Here is a 16581-nt window from a genome sequence, read left to right as displayed (position 1 = left end):
GAAAAAAAAAAAAAATAGAAATAATGCCACAGTGAATAAGCTTGCATACATGTTATTTCATATGGGTACAAGTGTAATAGTAGATTAGCATAATATGGATTTTCTGAAGGATAAATGAATCTGTAGATATTGTTATATTCCTCTCCATTTGCACCATTTTACACTCCCAGTAGCAATGTATGAGTGTGCTTATTTTCCCATTCCACAGTCTTAATAAATGAGTATGTTGATAAACTCTTGGGCTTTTGCCAACATGATGAAAGTAAGTAGGTATCTTAGTATAGTTTTTTAAACATTGCATTGTGAAAAAATTTAAACATACAAAAAAATTAAAAGAATTGTACAGTGAAAACCTATATATCCACAACCCAGATTCTATAATTAACATCTCTGCTAACATTTATTTTTTTTTAGTTTCATATATACAATGTAGAAAGAATTTTGCAGTGTCTACTGTGTACCCATCATTAATATTCTACTGTCAGCATTTTACTATAGATCATTTATCACATACCTATCCATTCCTTTCTCCATCCATTGACTTTTTTTTGATGTATTTCAATGTTTATTGAAACAGCGGTATACTTCTTCCTAAATACTTCAGTATGCATGTCATAACTATAGTTCTATGGTTGTTCTTTTTCTTTTAACATATAATTCACATTAAATGAGATAAACAAATCTTTGGGTACATTTGCTGAATTTTAACAAATGCATACACCTGTATAACCGAATGCATATCAAGATATAATCCCAGAAATTTACCTTTCACCCCTTTCCTTAGTCCTTTCCCCAACATCCACAGTGGCAACAACACTGTAATTATTTTTTTTCATCATAAATTAATTCTACCCATTCTAGAACTTCATTTAGAATCATACAGTGTGTACTTTCTTTGTAAGGCTTTTTTCACTCAAAATATTGTTTTTGAGATGCATTCATGTCGATGTGTTTATTAGTAGTTCTTTATTTTTTATTATTATTATTTTATTTATTAATATACCAATGTTTCTTTATCCATTCTCTGTTGATAGACGCCAGACTGTGTCAAATTTTTGGCTATTCTGAGTAAAGCTGTGAAGAATATTCTTTTACAATTCTATTTATGGATATGTGCTTTCATTTTGCTTAGGGAAATTCCTAAGAGTAGAATTGTTGGGTCATAAGATAGGTGTATGGTAGTTGTATAAATAACTACTAGACTTTTTTACAAAATGGTTGTACCATTTTTAACTTGCACCAATATGGTAGGAAAGTTTCATTTGTTCCACATTCTCACCAACATTTGGTGTTATCATTCTTTTCATTTTCAAATTTTGGTAGGTGTGTTGGTAACATATTTTTGTTTTAATTTTCATTTCCCTAATAACTAATGATGTTGAGCTCTTTTACATGTACTGGAGAATAATTTATCCATTCACATATTTTTTTTCCATTTTAAAATATGGGTTTTTTTTCTCTTTTTATTAAGTTGGAAGTAATCTTTGTGTATCGTGCATACTGGTCCTTTGTCGAATATATGTTTATGAGTATTTTATTAGTGTATTTAGATAAACAAAAGTTTATCATTTTTATTAGTTTATTTAGATGAACAAAAGTTTAGCTATTATATGTTTTATTTTATAAGTTTTATAGTTTTAGTTTTTATGTTTAAGAGTATCGTCCATCTCAAATAATTTTTGTTCACCATCATTTATTTAAAATAGCTCCCTCCCCATTTGATAACTTTGGCGACTGTGTCAAAAATCAAATGACTGTATGTTTGGGTCTATTTATGTGCTGTCAGTTTTACTTACCTATTTTACTATTCTTAAGTCAGTACCAACAGTTCATAATACAATGACTTTAAAGTAAGACTGAAAGTCAGGCGATATAAGTTCTCAAACTTCGTTCTTCTTTTTTAAAAATTTCTTTGGATATACTAGGTCTTTGCTTTTTATCTCAAGGTAGTTTAAATATTTATTTCCACTATTATGGGTGAAATTGACCATATTTTCATGTTTAAAATATATATATATTTTTGTAAACCGTTCATATCATTTACTTATTTCTCTATTGGTTTCTTCTATCCTCTTGATTTTGATTCCCCTAATTATATATAGGAATAGAATTAGCCTGACTGGTTTGGCAATTCTTTTAGTTTGGCAATTTTTTTGGTTTGGCAATTTTTTTCCTTCCTGGTTTGCAAGAAATTGAACTCTCCTGGTCAATATTTGGCCCCCAGAGAATAATCTCAAGTGTGTCATGCTCCTGAAACATGTTGGATTGATTTCTATTAAAGCAATAAGACAGCATAGTTCAATTTAACCGGGATAGATTCAGCCAGCAAAAGCTCCAAACTAGCTCAGTACAGATTCTTCTTAGGTAAGTTATTTTAAAACTACTTTTCTGTCTTCAAGCAAACAGTTCAGGTCAGCTGTAAATGGTACCACTCAAAGTTATGGGTAGTGCTTCCCACCAATCATCTCCTCCAGTTTAGACCTGTGACCACCGAAAGTGCAGATAGTGACATTCCATATGATAAGCTGTGTGGCAAGCAGTCTCCATGTAAAGTACTCGTTCACTATACTTTATTTAGAAAAATGTCCTCGAGATGAGATTTGGAAAGAAATGGGTTGAAGCCTATTTTAAACATCAACTTCTTTTTAAAAAAAATTAATTACAGTTGACATTCAATACTTTATTAGTTTCAGGTATACAGCATAGTGGTTAGACATTTATATAGCTTATGAAGTGATCTCCCTAATAAATTTAGTACCTGCTACCATACATAGTTATTACAATGTTATTGACTATATTCCCTATGCTGTACTTTACATCCGCATGACTATTTTGTAACTGCCAATTTGTACTTCTTCACCTCTTTCACCCAGCCTCCCAAACCACCTCTCACTTGGCAACCATCAGTTTGTTCTCTGCATCTATGAGTCTGTTTTCATTTTGTTTGTTCATTGATTTTATTTTTTTAAGATTCCACACGTTAAGTGAGATCATTTGGTATTTGTCTTCTTCTATCTTATTTCACTTAGCATAATACCCTCTAGTATCAACTTCTTAACAAGCATTTACTCAATCTTTGAAAAGAATTATAGGATTCCCATGTCCTAATAGGAATAATTCTCAAATGTTAAACCCCAGTGCAGTTCCTAAGGTGCTAGAAGAAAAATAATTTGGAATTTTCTTCCATGTAATTCCTTCATTCCTCAAACATTTATTATTTTCTTATTCTGGGCCAGATACTATTTGAATCACTAGAAACATAAAGATATAGACTCTGCTCCCGAAGATCTTAGAGATCGCTCTCTACTATAAGAAAATCGAGGTGGCATCATTATGATAGTGGTTATTTGAATGAGAACTTTTATGAATATGTATTACTAATGTTTTGGATCAGTATACCACAGTCAAAACTCAGCAAGCAGATCACAGTAAAAGTTCACACACCAGATACACATATATCAGTGGCTAGGTATTAGAATTTAGTCACTAAACTGTAAGAGAGATTGATGCAGGACTTTAAAAGCAACATAGTGACTGATAATAAATTAATAAGGCTAATACCCATAAGAAAATAACTATATGAGAAAGAAAACATGCTTAAGACTGGACATTAAAATCAATTAAGCAAAAAAGAAAAAAAGATAATTTTGGAAGCATTCCCTTTGCCTTATATGTTACTTTGTTTAGGGCCTCATCTAAGGTGCTTTGGGAGGCTTCATATAGAAGGTGACACTTAAACTGAATCTTTAAGGAAGGGTGTTCCAGGTAGCTGGAATAATATGCAAAGTATCATTGTGATAAATAGAATGGTGTGTTTGGAAATATTGAAAGAAATAAAAAATAAGATGAAATTTACCAAAAAAAATCTATATCATATCTAGAAATTAATAAAACAAAATGTGCTTACTGTATTTGTGGAGAAAACAAAAACTATTATTAACAACATGAAAAGAAGTAGAATTACCGGGTGATAAAATATATGTGTGTATAGGAAAACTCAGTAATGCCAACTCTCCTTATTGTCTGTAAAAGTAATGCATTTTCAATGAGAGCTGAAATAAATGTGTTTTGGAAGCACTTGACATAACTAATTCTAAAACTTAGTATTTACCAAACATGTAATAAAATACATTGCAAAATCATTACAGTTATAACGTTGTGAACCAGTGCTGGAACAGGCAAGTAGATCAATATAACAGAAAGAATTTAGAAACATATTCATGTACATACAGACACTTGGTATTTCGCAGAAATGTCCTCATTAGTCAGTATGGAAAGAAGAGATTCTTTAAAAGCTGGTAATTAAGTACATGGTCTCAACTAAATAAATCCCCAAAGCACAATATCTAAGAAGGAATTAAAATTATAAATATGAAAAGTATTTTTTTTAAATATGGAAAAAAATGTGGAAGACTGTGAAAGAGATTTTTTTGGCACCTTAAGATTATACAGTGTTGGCAGCTTTCTTTAATAAAGAGAATGTAAAATTATAAATAGAAAATAGGGATAGTGTAATGCCCAATACCAAATGGTTTACAGTTCAGCTAGACATTTTATACTCATTCAACTACCATGGGCATTTTTTGGCCTTGGCTTCATGTAGAAGGATACAAGGATAGTATTCTAACAGAGCAGTGTCAGGACTTTCTCTTCAGCATAACTCCTGAACATTGGTATTTATAGAACATTCCATCCAACAAAAGCAGAAAATATATTCTTTTTGAGTGCACATGGAACATTCACCATGATAAACCAAAATCTGGATCATAAAACAAACTTTGACAAATTAAAAATTTTGAAACCATACAGTAGAGTCTCACCATTAATGCATTTAGCAAGAAATCAGTAATATAAAGTTATCTGGGAAAATCCCGACATATGTAGAAAATAACCAAAACTAAATAACCCATGGATCAAAGGGGAAAATGCTAGTAAAATGCTAGAAAGAACTTTGAATTGAAAGAAAATTAAAATAAAACATTAAAATTGGTAGGATGCAGATAAAAATGAGTAGAATAAAATTAATATATGAAAAGCTTTTATTAGAAAAAAGAACAGTCTCGAATTATTTAACTTTTCCCTTAAGAAATTAAACAAGAAAAGCAAAATAAAACAAAGACAATCAGAAGATGGAGTAAAATAACAATAAGAGTAGATATCAATGAAATTGAAAACTGAAAAACAAATGAGGTTCTTTGAAAAGATCAATAAAATGGATACACTTCTAGCCGGGCTAATAAAGAAAAAAAGAGACATGTTACTAATATTAGCAATGAAAGAGGGAACATAGTTACATACCTTACAGACATTAAAAGAATAATAGGAGAGTATCTCAAATAACTGTATACCCATAAATTTGACAACTTAGATGAAGTGAATGAATTTCTTGAAAGGTACAAACTACTGAAGCTCGCTGAAAAAGAACTAGGTAATCCAGGTATTCATTAAATAATTTGAGTTTGTAGTTAAAATCCTACCAACAAAGAAAACTACAGGTCCAGCTAGCATCAATGATAAATTCTAACAAACATTTAAAGAAGCAATTAACACCAGTTTCTCATGATTTATTTTCCAATATAGAAGTGGATGGATTGCTTCCAATCATTGTATGAGGCTAGCATTACCATAATATCAAAACCAGGCAAAGAGATTATAAGAGGGAAAAAAGCTATAAAGCAGTATCTCTCATGAACATGGGTGTAAAAATTCTCAAGAAAATATTAGCAAATCAAATCCAACAATATATTAAAAAGATTATACAATACAACCAAGTAAATTTTATCTTTAGAATTCAAGGCTGATTTGAAAATGAATGTGATTTGCTATATCTGTCTGAAGAAAAAAATTATCATCTCAATCAATACTAAAAATTATCTGACAAAATTCAACATCTATTCTGAAAAAGTACTCTTAGGAAATTAGGAATAGAAGGGAACTTAGTATGATAAAGGACATTTACAAGAAACTTGATCCATTATATTTAGTGGTAAAAAACTAGTTTTCCCCAAAGATATGGAACAACACAGAGGTGTCCTTTCTTTCCAGTCCTTTTCAGTATCATACTGGAAGCCTTATAAAACAATGAAATGCTATAAGGCAAGAAAAAGAAATAAAAGGCATACAGATTGGAAAAGCAGAAATAAAAACTGTCTCTATTCATAGATGACATGATTTTCAATATAGAAAATCATAAGAAACCTACAAAAAAGCTCCTGGAAATAAGAAATAAATTTAGTAGGGTCACAAGATACAAGGCAAATATACAAAAATAAATTGCATTTCTATATATTAGTGACAAACAACTAGAAATGAAAATTAAACAAAAACAGTATTTTTAAGAATAACATCAAATAACATGAAGTACTTAGATACAGTTGTAATGAAATATGAGCAGGATCTGAATGTGGAAAACTAGAAAGCAGTTATGACAGAAATCAAAGATCCAAATAAATGGAAGGATATTTTGTGTTCATGAATTAGAAAGCTCAGTATTGTTAAAATACCAGTTTTCTCCAAATTGATCCATATATTGAACATATTCCCAAGCAAAACTCAGCAGTAGTTTCTTATTCTAAAATTTATTTGGAAAAGCAAAGCACCTAGTATAGCCAAAACAATTTGACAAAGAAGTACAGAGTTGGCGTATTCATTGTACTTGATTTCAAAACTTAGTATAAAGCCACAGTAATTAAGGTAGTGTGGGATGTGTGAAATGATAGACATATAGACCAATGGAACATAATAAGAAGTCCAAAAATAGACCTACACAATTTGGACAGTGTTGCAAAGGCAATTTCAACAGAAAAATAAGTATTTTCATTGAAGGATACTTAATCAATTGGACATCCATATGCCAGATAAAACAAGCAAACAATAAAAGATGAACCTCAACCCATACTTCATACCTTGTACAAAAATTAATTCAAAATGGATCAAGTAGACCTAAACATAAGACCTAAAATGATAAAATTTTTAGAACAGAATCTGGCAAACATTTTCTATAAAGGGTCAGATAGTAAATATTTTAGTCTTTATGGACCACTTATGTTTTCTGTCACATCTTTTTTTTTTTTTTACAACTTTTAAAAATGTAAAAAACATTCTTAGCTCACAGACAGTTTAAAAATGAACCTATGGGCCAAAAGGTTAGCCCATGGGCAGTACTATATTGTCTCTTGTTTTAGACGAAAGCATAGGAGAAAATTTTTATGATCATAGGTTAAGCAAAGAGTTGTTAGATACACCAAAAGAACAATTCATTTAATTAAAAAAAAAACTGATAAATTGCACTTCATTAAAATGAAAGGTACTTTGTGTAATTTATCTGACAAGGAACTTGTAACCAGAAAATACAAAGAACTCTCAAATGTCAACAATAAAGAAACAACCAAATTTAAAGAATGCAATTGGAAATATAGGTATAGATTTAAACAGATACTTCACCAAAGAAGATATCTGAATGGCTACTAAGCATACGTAACAATCGATTCTCAATATAATTTGTCATACAGTAAATGTGAGTTAAAAGTACAATGATATACTACTGCCTATCCAGAACAGATTTCAAAAAAGAAAGAAAACTAACAATACCGAGTTCTGCCAAGGATACAGAGAAACTAGAACTCTCATACACTTCTAGTTGGAATGCAAGATGACACAGCCACTTAAGAAACAGTTTGACAATTTCTTACAGAGTTAAGCATACACTTACCACATGATCTAACAATCACGCTCCTAGATATCTATCCAAGAAAAATGGATCTTCACGCACACACAGAAAACATGTAGATCGAAGTTCACAGCAACTTTATTCATAATCACCAAGAATTGGAAACAGCTCAGATGTCCTTCAGCTGGTGAACAGTTGAACAAATAATGGTATATTCACATAATGAAATACTATCAAGCAATAATAAGTAACAAACTGCTAATACATACAACAACATGGATGAATCTCAATGAATTATGTTAAGCAAAAGAAAACATACTCAAACGGCTACGTAATGTATGATTGCATTTATATGACATTCTGTAAAAGGAAAAACTATAAGACATAAAATATATCAGCAGTTGCTAGGGAATTGGGGTGTGGGGAGTTGACTAGAATCAGGCACAGGTAACCTCTTGGGTTAGTGGAACTATTTCTGTCTTCTATGTGTTGATTTTGGTGGTGATTATATAACTGTATACATTTGTCAAAACTCATCAAAATGCACATAAAAAGAGTAAATTATAGTATATGTAAAATTTTAAAAAGTAGGAGGGACAGATGGAAGATAGAGAGAGGAACAATGAAGTTTCTAAATTAAAAGAGATGTTTTACTGATAATGGGGGAGGCTCGAGCATGTTTATAGGCCATAGGCCCAAATTAGTAAATAGGGAAATGTTAAAGATTATCTACCTTAAAAAAGGTAATTTATATTTTAAACTTATAAATAATACCTACCCAAAATGAATTACAATTTAAAAAAATGTGTGATTTGTAATCTTTTGTATTATTTTGTGAGGTTGATTTTAAGTACTGAAGTTGAGTGCTTAGCATAATGTAAGTTATAAGTCTATAACTTAATGGATTCCCTATCATTTGCTCTGGGTACTTGTGTGTAATTTTCTTGCTCAATGAATGGATAGCTTTCTAAGACCCTTGCTTAATATGATGTGCCTTTTCACATGGATATTGTGGTTCCTAATGACTAGGGACTTAGCTATTTTTAATATCTAAACTGTATTTATTTTTTAAAGGTGATGTTGGGCCAAATGGACAACCTGGGCCAGTGGGACCTCCTGGGCCTCCAGGAATAGGTGTTCAGGGACCACCAGGGCCACCAGGGATTCCTGGACCAATAGGCCAACCTGGTAAGATTGGAGTAAATATATATTTGTAGCATTCATTATATAGAGGTTAGTTAGCTCCTCAATAAAGTGTAACCTATGTAACAGTCTTCCAGAAAATAAATTTGAGGTAACATGTCTATTTGTGTAATTTTGTACAAGTGAAAAAGTACATATCACAGTATTAGAGTTCTATTTTGATCCCCGATATTCCCATCCTTGTTCATTTAAAATAGAGCTATTAACAATAATGCAATTCCATAATCTCGTTATGTTGCCACGGCATGTAATCATTGAGCTAGTCATAGTCTTGGGATCATAGACCTAAGAACTTCTAGTGCTGATTACTTTAGACCTGAGAATCATTTTAACATTAACAGACTGTGGTACCACTTTAATATTTCTTAGCACATGAGAGCTAAAGTTAACATTCTGATAAAAATATTTTTTAGGCATTCTCATTTCTTTTCTTTATAAAATGAGTTGAATTTTCTCCTCTTTTGCCCCTAGATCAGGAATTACTTTACAACTCATAAGCACTCTAAAATTTTTATATGGATATGCAAAAAGCTTTTGTCAGCTTGTAACCTAATAGAGAATCATATGGTTTGTGTGAGTTTGTTTACTCGAGTTTGTGGATCCTGAGTCATCTGATGATTTGACTTCTTTTTTTCTTAACCTAGGCAGGCACAGTCAGGGCCACTATTGGGCCAACATCATGTCATTCTAAAGCACTTTAATAATTCACAAAATTAAAACAAATATAGAACATTTAATCAATCCTTAATTCACTTGAACATATCAGATGACTTAAACACACAGTTCAGATGTACATATATTGACTTCGAACAATGGAAATATATTTTCTGATATTAAATCATGTCACTACTGGTTTAAAAATAAGAAAATTCATAGTGTTACTTTGAAGTAGGCTGTTGAAAAAATGCTGCTTCAACACTTATGATCAGAAGCATTTTAACTAGCATAGCAGCAGGAACTTCAGAAAAAAGCAATTAAATTTTAGGTTTGCCCATTATAGTCTTTGCCTGCTGTTCCACGAAGATGGTTGAAATGAATTTATGATTTCTGTTATGTTTTGTCATTTCTTTTATTTCTCATAATTGCATGAGGTTTGGAAGAGACCAATATTAATACCAATCTGAACAAAATAAAAGCACATTTATTTGTGCTTTATACTTTTTCCAAATTTAGCTAATACTCTACAATGTTTCATTCATCTAACATCATCCCTATTTATCTGATGGATATATAGGTATATTGATTTATAAAGTCTAGATAAGATAGGCGGAGGAAAAGTTATGGTGCTGAATTTAATCTTCCTTCTATGAATATATACTTTCCCACAGAATTCAAGATCTTAACTAACATGGTTCAACAAAGAAATAATGTTAGCATAAACTGGCATGAAAATATATCAAATGCAATCCTGTTAATATAGAAATGTTCTCAAATCACAATATTTTTACCACAGGATAGGTAATATTTTATATTTGATATTAACCATGTATATTTACATTTTTTAATTAATTTATTTATTTTTTATGGTGCCAGTGGATAACAAAATCCAATAAGTTTCAGCTGTATACTTTAACAGTACGGCATATATATATTTACAATCTCTGTTCACCTACCATAGTTAGATTTATTTCTGTCACAACATATTTGACCCCCATTAACCCATCTAACTACTCCTGCCCCCTCTCCACTCCCCTCTGGTAACCATTAGTCTATTTGTCAATATCCATGAGTCTCTGTTTGTCCTGTTCATTTGTTGCTTAGGTTTATATCCCACATGTAAGTGATATCATGTGACTTTCAACCTTTTTCTGACTGGGTTATTTCACTTAGCCTGATTATCTCAAGGTCCATCCATGTTGTCTCAAATGGCAGTATTTCATCTCTTCTTATGGCTGAGTAATAGTCCATTGTATATATGGACCAGAGCTTCTTTGTCCAATCATCTATCATAGGACACTTCAGTTCTTCCACATCCTGGCCACCGTGAATAATGCTGCTGTGAACATCGGTGTGCAAATATCTTTTCAGATATAGATTTTCAAGATTTTGGGGTAAACACCCAGTAGAAGGATTGCTGGATCATATGGTAGATCAATTCTTAGTTTTTTGAGGAGCCTCCATACTGTTTCCTATAGTGGCTGCACCAATTTGCAATTCCACCAGCAGTGTATGAGAGTTCCTTTTTCTCTATATCCTATCCAACATGTGTTATAATTTGTCCTGTTGATTATAGCTATTCTAACAAGTGTGAGATGGTATCTCATTGTGGTTTTGATTTGCATTTCCCTAATAGCTAGTGATGTTGAGCATCTTTTCATATATTTGTTGGCCATTTGTATGTCCTCTAGGGAGAAGTGTCTGTTCAGGTTCTCTGCCCATTTTTTATTGGATCGTTTGATTTTAATTGTTATTGAGTAGTATGAGTACTTTGTATATTTTGGATATTTATTAAGACCTTATCGGAGGTGTTGCTTGCAAATATATTTTCCCAGTTGGATGGTTCTCTCTTTACCTTGTTGACGATTTCTTTTGCTGAGCAGAAGCTTTTTAGTTTGATGTAGTCCCATTCATTTATTTTAGCTTTTACTTCTCTTGACTTTGAGGTCAAATTCATAAAATCCTCTTTAACTCCAAGGTCGTTGAGTTTAGTTCCTATGTTTTTTTCTATGCATTTTATTGTTTCAGGTCTTATATTCAGGTCCTTAATCCATTTTGAGTTACTTTTTGTGTGTGGTGATAGACAACAGTCGAGTTTCATTCTTTTGCAGATGGCTTTCCAGTTTTCCCAGCACCATTTATTGAAGAGGCTTTTCTTTCTCCACTGTATATTTTTAGTATTTTATTGAAAATTATTTGCCCATATAAATGGGTTTACTTTTGGACTCACTATTCTGTTTAATTGGTCCATGTGTCTGTTTTTCTGCCAATACCATGCCGTTTTGTACACTGTCACTTTGTAGTATAATTTGAAGTCGGGAAGAGCGATGCCTCTAGCCTCGTTTTTGGTTGTTTTTTTTTTTTTCTCAAGAAGGATTTGGCAATTTGGGGTCTTTTGTGCTTCCATACAAATCTGAAGGTTTTTTGTTCTATTTCTTTAAAAAATGACATTGGGATTTTGATGGGGATTGCATTAAATCTGTATAATGCTTTAGATAATAAGTTCATTTAAACTATGTTGATTCTTCCAATTCAAGAACATGGACTATCTTTCCATTTCTTTGTATATTCGTCGTAGGGTCTTATAGTTTTCATTATACAGGTCTTTCACATGTTTCATTAAATTTATTCTTAGATATATTACTCTTTCTGTTGTAATTGCAAAAGGAATCATTTTATTTTACTTCTTTTTCTGAAACTTCATTATTAGAGTATGTGAACGCTGTGGAATTTTGAACATTGATTTTGTATCAGAAACTTTACTGTATTTGCTTATTATTTCCAGTAGTGTTCTTGTGGAGTCTTCAGGGTTTTCTATAGAGCGAATCACGTCACCTGCAAATAGTGACAGTTTGACTTCTTCGTTTCCTATTTGGATGTCTTTTATATCTTTCTCTTGACTGATTGCACTCATTAGGACCTCCAACGTTATATTGAATAAGAGTGGCGATAGTGGACAGCGTTGCCTTGTATCTGATCTTACAAGGAAAGTTTTTGCTTTTTCACCATTCATTATAATGTTGGCTGAGGCTTTGTTATATATGGTCTTTGTTAAGTTAAGGTACTTTGCTTCTATACCGATTTTGTTAAGCGTTTTGATCATAAATGGATGCTGTATCTTGTCGAAGGCTTTTTCTGCATCTATTGATATGATCGTCTGATTCTCATTTTTTAATTTTTTTATGTGATGTTTCACTTTAATCGATTTGCGTATGTTGAACCACCCTTGTGCCCCTGGGATGAAGCCCACTTGATCATGGTGCATAATCTTTTTAATATGTTGCTGTATTCAGTTCGCTAGTATTCTATTTAGGATTTTTGCATTTGTGTTCATGAGAGATATTGTTCTGTAGTTTTCTTTTTTTGTGTTATCTTTACCAAGTTTATGGTATCAGCGCGATATTAGCCTTATAAAATGAGTTTGGAAGTATTGCCACCTCTTCGATTTCTTGGAAGTGTTTGAAGATAATAGATATCAAAATTTCTTTGAATGTTTGGTAGAGTTCACTGGTGAAGTAATCTAGTTCTGGACTTTTCTTTTTGATAGTTTTTTGATGATTGTTTCAATTTCCATAATGCTGGTCAGTCTATTTAGATTTTCTAGTTCTTTTTAATTTAGTCTAGGAAGGTTATATATTTCTAAGCACTGGTCCATTTCTTCTAGGTTATTAAAGTTGGTATTATATACTTTTTCATAGTATTCTTCTATGATCCTTTGTATTTGTGTGCTGTCTGTCGTAATTTCCCCTCTTTCATCCTTGATTTTGTTTACTTGTGTTCTTTCTCTTTTCTCTTTAATGAGTCTAGCCAGGGTTTTGTCAATCGTATTAACCATCTGAAAGAAGCAGCTCTTTGCTGCATTTATTTTTTCTATTGTTTGTTTATTTGTTTTCAGTTTCATTTATTTCTGCTCTAATTTTGATTATTTCTTTTCTTCTGCTGACTTTAGGCTTCATTTGTTCTTCCTTTTCTAGTTTTTTAAGATGAAGCATTAGGTTGTTTGTTTGGGCTCATTCTCATTTTTTGAGATAGGCCTGTAATGATATAAACTTTCCTCTGATGATCGCTTTGGCTGTGTCCCAAAAGTTTTGATATGTTGTGCTATCATTATCATTCATTACTATGTATTTCTTGATCTCACTTTTTATTTCTTCTCTGACCCAGTTATTCTTCAGTTGTATGTTGTTTAATCTCCGTATGTTTGTGTTTCTTCCACTTTCTTTTCACAGTTGATCTCCAGCTTCAAAGCATTATGATCAGAGAATATTGTTGTTATGATTTTCACCCTCTTTATATTTGTTGAGGCTATTTCTGTGTCCCAGTATGTGGTCAGTACTTGAGAATGTTCCATGTGCACGAGAGAAGAATGTATAAGAAGCTGTTTTGGGATGAATGGCTCTGCGAATGTCAATTGTGTCCATTTGTATAGTGTGTCATTTAAGGATGTTATCTCTTTATTGATTTTCTGTTTGGATGATCTGTCCGTATCCGACAGTGGAGTATTTAGGTCTCCTACTATGATAGCGTTTTGGTATGTTTCTCCTTTTAGTTCTGTTAGTAATTGCTTTACATATTTCTGGGCTCCCTGATTGGTAGCATAGATATTAATAAGTGTTATGTCTTCTTGGGGCATGATTCCCTTTATCATTATGAAGTGTCCCTCTGTATCTTCTTAACATTTTTTTTTATTTTGAAGTCTGTTTCATCTGATATTAGTACCGCTACTCCTGCTTTTCTCTGAATGCCATTTGCTAAAAATATCACTTTCCATCCTTTCACTTTGAGTCTATATTTGCCTCTGTAGCTGAGATGTGTCTCCTGGTGGCAGCATATGATTGGGCTTTGTTTTTTGATCCTCTCTGCAACTCTATGTCTTTTATTGGTGAGTTCAGTCCATATACATTTAGGGTGATTATTGAAATATGAGGTCTTATTATGGCCATTTTATCTTTATTTTGGCTAAGTTTTGTGGGTCTTCTCTCTAGTCCTTTTTTTATGTTCTATACTTCAATTCTGAATCTTGGGTGAGTAATTGCTATTACAAGTATGTAAAGGATAGTTATCTATATCCAGTCATCCATTTTCTTCTGCACGTGACTTATCTCCATTCCCTTTGCGAATTTGGATCTTTGAATCCTCCCTTTTTCAGTCAGTCATTGTTGTCTCAATTTGTCCCTATGTATGCTGAACGTTCATTACTATCTTGCTATAGCAAATCTCTTCTTATTGTCTAAGCTTATAATGCTCTGTTCTTAGTAAGGGTTACACTTCTCTGCTTCTATCTGCCTGCTAGTCACCTTACTCCTAATTATGTATTTTTTGTCATTGTGTTTTAGATGAACTGACCCCTTTCAGTATTTCCCGTAATGCAAGCCTCATAGTGGAGAATTCCCTCAATTTTTGTATGTCTTTATTTCTCTTTCATCTATAAAAGAGAGCTTAGCTGGATACATTATTTTTGGCCGATAGATCCTTTCATTTAATAGTTTGAATATTGGATTCCACTCCTTTCTGGCTTGTAAGGTTCGTGCTGAGAAGACCGACAATATTCTAATGGGGTTTTCTTTATAAGTTACTGTATTCTTTTCCCTGGCTGCCCTGAGAATTCTTTCTTTGTCGTTGATTTTTGATCATTTTAATACAATGTGTCTTGGAGAAGGCCTTTTTGGGTTGAGATAATTGGAAGTTTTGTTGATTTCTTGAATTCCAAGCTCTAGCTCATTCCTTAGATTTCAGAAATTCTCGTCCACTGTTAGTCTGAAAATGCTTTCTAGTCCCTGCTCCTTTTTCTCACCTTCGATAATGCTCATTATTTTTATGCTTCCTCTCCTGATGGTATCAGCTAGTTCTTATATTTCTCTTTCGTTATTTTTAATTCTTTGGTTTTTCTCTTGTTCCTTCTGATTTATTTCTAGATTTCTGTCTTCTATGTCACTTTCCTCCATTTGTTCAACTCTATTTCTCAAGCTTAGTATTTCATTTTTTATCTCTTTCATTATTTTCTTCAGCTCCTGAAGTTGTATTTGGTTCTTTTTCAGGGTTTCAATCTCCTTGCTAAAGAACTCATTTTGCTCACCTAATTGTTTTTTCAATTCCTGAATTCGTTGATATGATTTTTTTTGGATCTCACTGAGGTTTTTTTAGAAATACCATCCTGAATTCTCTGTCATTTAAGTCGCATATTTCTATGTCTGTAAACTTATTTTCTGGAGATTTTTCTCTTTCTTTCTGAGCTGCCTTGTCACCTTGGTTGTTCGTGTTGTTTAATGGACATGATGACTGGACATTATTGGAAATGTATTCTGCTCTTTTTCTAGAAACAATATTTATTATATAAAGGTCTCTGTAGCTTGTTGCAATGAAAGCATCTTTATTTTGGTTTCCAGTAGGTGGCATCTAAGCCTCTTGGATCTCTGCTTTATAAAATAAAGCCTTAATAATGCCTTTTTTTTTCTTATAGTTGTTTAACATGCTTGCTGCCCTCAGTTTTAGTCCCTGTCAGTGTTAGCAACAGTTTCGGTAGCATTTGCTCAGACTCCCCTGGAGCTCCGCGGTGTTCAGTCTTGGAAGATATGGGATAAGGGGACCTCTGGGTTGTGGCATGGGGGCTGCGGCTCAGCCTGGGTTTTGCAACCATGGCTGATAAAAATCAACTGTTGTTTCTCTGCCATCCCTGCTTCTCTGCCATCCCAGCTTCTCTGCTTTCTGCCCTGATAACTGTGCACTGCCGCCGGCCATGTGGAGCTCACAGTTTCCCCAGGCAGAGCTGTTTAGGGAACTTGCCACACCCTCCCCTCTCCCCTCTCCTCCCACAGGGAGCTCAGGCTGGGAGAGGCAACCTCTTTGTTTCTGCCAGTCCACCATCTGACACCTGGGGTTCTGACCTGTGGTAGCTCTTATGCACAGATCCCACACTCAGACATGCTGGTGTAAAGTTTGGGTTTTGTTTTGGTTTTTTTTGTTTGTTTGTTTGTTTTTCAGTTTTACATGTTTCAAGGAGAGACATCAGGGGATGTCTCTCACTCCACCATGTTTCTGACATGTATATTCAG

At 32.8% G+C, this 16581-nt stretch overlaps 1 protein-coding gene across 8 annotated transcripts in view; it reads left to right on the top strand.

Annotated features, from left to right (window-relative positions):
* COL4A5 (collagen type IV alpha 5 chain) overlaps nucleotides 1–16581 on the top strand; it is a 244038-nt gene that overhangs the window by 169366 nt on the left and 58091 nt on the right. For 7 of the 8 annotated variants that reach the window (XM_039879705.1, XM_039879700.1, XM_039879704.1 and 4 more), the window contains exon 28: nucleotides 8740–8857. In XM_039879705.1, coding sequence (XP_039735639.1) covers nucleotides 8740–8857 — 118 coding nt within the window. The remainder of the gene's footprint in view (nucleotides 1–8739; nucleotides 8858–16581) is intronic. The other variant, XM_039879706.1, reaches the window with a different exon arrangement.

This window comes from Pteropus medius, unplaced genomic scaffold (assembly GCF_902729225.1).
Source record: "Pteropus medius unplaced genomic scaffold, Ma_sr-lr_union100, whole genome shotgun sequence".
Lineage (NCBI taxonomy): Eukaryota > Metazoa > Chordata > Mammalia > Chiroptera > Pteropodidae > Pteropus > Pteropus medius.
The sequence above is the reverse complement of the archived record's forward strand: the minus strand, read 5'-3'. Positions and strand labels throughout refer to the sequence as shown.